General features: G+C 36.1%; 1 protein-coding gene across 1 annotated transcript in view; it reads left to right on the forward strand.

Moving 5' to 3' along the window:
- Window positions 1-1,519: 1,519 nt before the first annotated feature.
- Window positions 1,520-3,206, forward strand: part of LOC107692790 (transcription initiation factor TFIID subunit 9-like) — a 5,100-nt gene continuing 3,413 nt past the window's right edge. The window contains exons 1-4 of the mRNA XM_016491983.1: window positions 1,520-1,618; window positions 1,925-2,006; window positions 2,134-2,270; window positions 2,365-2,499. Of these exons, the coding sequence (XP_016347469.1) occupies window positions 1,583-1,618; window positions 1,925-2,006; window positions 2,134-2,270; window positions 2,365-2,499 (390 nt within the window). The 5' untranslated portion in view covers window positions 1,520-1,582. The remainder of the gene's footprint in view (window positions 1,619-1,924; window positions 2,007-2,133; window positions 2,271-2,364; window positions 2,500-3,206) is intronic.

A 3,206-nucleotide genomic window follows, 5' to 3' on the forward strand; every position in this document is an offset into this window, starting at 1 on the left:
AATAAACATGTGCAAACAATATACTTGCTCTTGTGAATTTATTTGGATGTTAATTACATTGTGCCAGCTGTCTCTTTAATACCACGTGGTTTATATACATGCTGCTGCTGATTGAGCTGACATTTTTGACACACCCACCAAACAAGAGAAAACGTATCTCAAACCCCGTTGCACACCGTTTCCAGGAAACATGTCGTAAAAACGGACAGCTGTCAAAACCGTAGCAAAACGTTGCGCAGCGGTTTGAACTTGAACTTGCCCCACGTACGTGCTTACATTTTGGGCCCGTTTAATGTCTAGGCCGCTGCTGATTGGCTGCTCGATTCACTTGGCGCGTGACAGTTTGCTGAGTGTTTGATTATCCCTCTGTGATTGGCTGCCACTCAAGGTTTCTTCATCCAGATTGGCTGCTCTGCTTCGGTACCGCCTACTTTGCCAAAATGCTTTCTAGGTAGGCAGCTCACTACGTAAATATAGTAGTTCAACAGTATATAAATCAAGCATATTATTCACAGTTACAGATATATACGGATGGGTCGAAGGATCCTGAATCTGGAAGGACAGCAGCAGCAGTATATATTCCTGCATTTAAAATTCAAATAGCCAAAAGAATATCAGATCATATGTCTGTATTTACTACAGAATTAATAGCAATTATATTAGCACTACAATGGATTGAAGAAATACAACCAAATAATATTGTAATATGTACAGTTTCAATGTCTGTTCTAATAAGTCTAGTGAGTGGAAAATCTGCAGCACGGCAAGATCTAATAAATGAAGTATTACAGTACTTGTTTAGAATTAGGGATAATGGTATACTTCCTATGGGTACCGGCTCATACTGGGGTGGAGGGAAATGAGGAAGTGGACTGCTTGGCTAAGATGGCTCTGAAGCACTCACATAGTGAAATTAATATAGCAATTAGCAAATCTGAAATCAAGAGAATTATATCAATTGAAGTAAGAAAGATATGGCAAAAGATATGGGATAGTGGTATAAAAGGAAGGCATCTTTACAAGATACAGGGGTGTGTAGGCGAAGAGAGAATAAGATGTGGGAGTAGGAAGAAAGATGTTATTATAACAAGAATGAGGATTGGACATTCAGCTTTACATTTCAATTTACACAAAATAGGGAAGCATGAAAATGGAAGATGTGATAAATGTGGGAATCCAGAAACAGTAAAGCACATTCTTCTAGAATGTGATGCGTATGAAAGAGAAAGAAATCAACTTAATCATAAATTAGGTTTGATGGGACATGATAAAGTATCACTCAAGATATTACTAGGGAATAGACAAATGCAATCAAGAATTAAAGAAGAAGTGTTCAATTATCTAAAAAAGACAGGAAATATGGAAAGAATATAAATTGTAATTGTGGTAGTTTTTTTTTTTCTTTTTTCTTTTTTTTTTTAAATATATATATCCTTCTTTCTACCAAATCTATGTTCACTCCACACTCCAGATCAGTAGGTGGCGGTAATGCACCTTTAAGTTGGTTTGCCAAAACCGCCAATAAACATCAGAAGAAGAAGAAGAAGAAGAAGAAGAAGAAGAATAATCAAGTCATGTGAAAATGGCGTCTCCGAAAACAGTGCCTAAAGATGCACAGGTAAATAATGCTTTAGAAACTGTTTTATCTCCGTGTTGTGCAATATTTATTGTGTTTAAACCATAGCGAATAAAGCAGCAGGTTTAAAGAGCGACTGTGTATATTACTCGCCTTATTCTTCTTTGTGCACACACGCGTTACCACGCTAACGTTAACACTGTAATAGATTTTTAATGCGGTGCGATTTTAACAAAATATATTAGCTAGGCTAAGATATTTGCTGATAAATATGCAGGGATGCAGCTAATATAATATGCATGATATTTTCCTTGTGCAGTTTTTTACTTTATTTTATTATCTTCAAAGGTTATGATGCAGATTCTTAAGGACATGGGGATCACGGAGTACGAGCCCAGAGTGATCAATCAGATGCTGGAATTTACATACAGTAAGTCAAGATGACTTTACACCGCTAACATATTGTAAAATGCTTTAACAAACTCCATCTGTTACTGTTCTGTACTAGCAAGTCGTCCAATAGCATTCACTGTCTGATGTTTTTTTTTTTTTTTCAGGATACGTAACAACTATTATTGAAGATGCAAAAATATATTCCACCCATGCCAAGAAGTCCAGTGTGGATGCAGATGATATAAGGTTAGCAATCCAGTGTCGAGTGGATCAGTCATTCACGTCTCCTCCACCACGAGATGTAAGTTGTTCTTGTTGACTTATGTGTTTTTTTTAATGCATAACACATTTGTGACTTCTGATCATTAATAGTGGTGGTTGGTCCATGGTTTCAGTTTCTGTTGGACATTGCAAGGCAGAAGAACCAAACTCCTTTGCCACTGATCAAACCATACACAGGCCCACGTCTTCCACCAGACCGCTACTGTCTCACAGCACCAAACTACAGACTGAAGTCCTTGCAGAAAAAGGTATTATTTTAAATAATATGTGATAATATACAGTTTTTGTAGTTTGGGTCTAAAATTTGGATTAACTGACCTAGTGATACCTGATAACAAGGTCTTGTGGTGTATTACTGCTGTTATTGTACCTGTAGCGCAGTGGTTCTCAAGTGGATCCTACTCTTTTTACCAATGAGTTCACATGACTCTTCCAGTCATTTGTGATTCAGGCTAAAGTGTGGTCACATATGCTAATTTTGTGAGCAAAAAGGTCAATGGTCTATAGTCTATAGTCAGTAGTATATGAATCTTATGTGTAAAGCACAGCTCAGACAGAGTAACTTTTTTTAAAATCAATTAATTTTCTGTTGAGCAACACAGCGAATTCACATGATCTTGAATGCGTTGCAAAATCTGTATTGGAATTCCTCCCCCCCTCATGTGAATTTCATGATTGTGTTGATGTGTATATATTTTTGGCATAAAAGAAATATCTATAATTTTGACCCTGTGCAATGTATTTTTGGCTATTGCTACAAATATACCCATATATATACAAATATATATATATACATATATACATATATATATATATATATATATATATATATACATACATATACATACATATATATACATACATATATACATATATACATTCGTGACGTGACATGTGGCCAAGTATGGTGACCCATACTCGGAATTAGTGCTCTGCATTTATCCCATCCTAAGTG

The sequence above is a fragment of the Sinocyclocheilus anshuiensis genome, unplaced genomic scaffold, assembly GCF_001515605.1.
Source record: "Sinocyclocheilus anshuiensis isolate Anshui unplaced genomic scaffold, SAMN03320099.WGS_v1.1 scaffold943, whole genome shotgun sequence".
NCBI lineage: Eukaryota > Metazoa > Chordata > Actinopteri > Cypriniformes > Cyprinidae > Sinocyclocheilus > Sinocyclocheilus anshuiensis.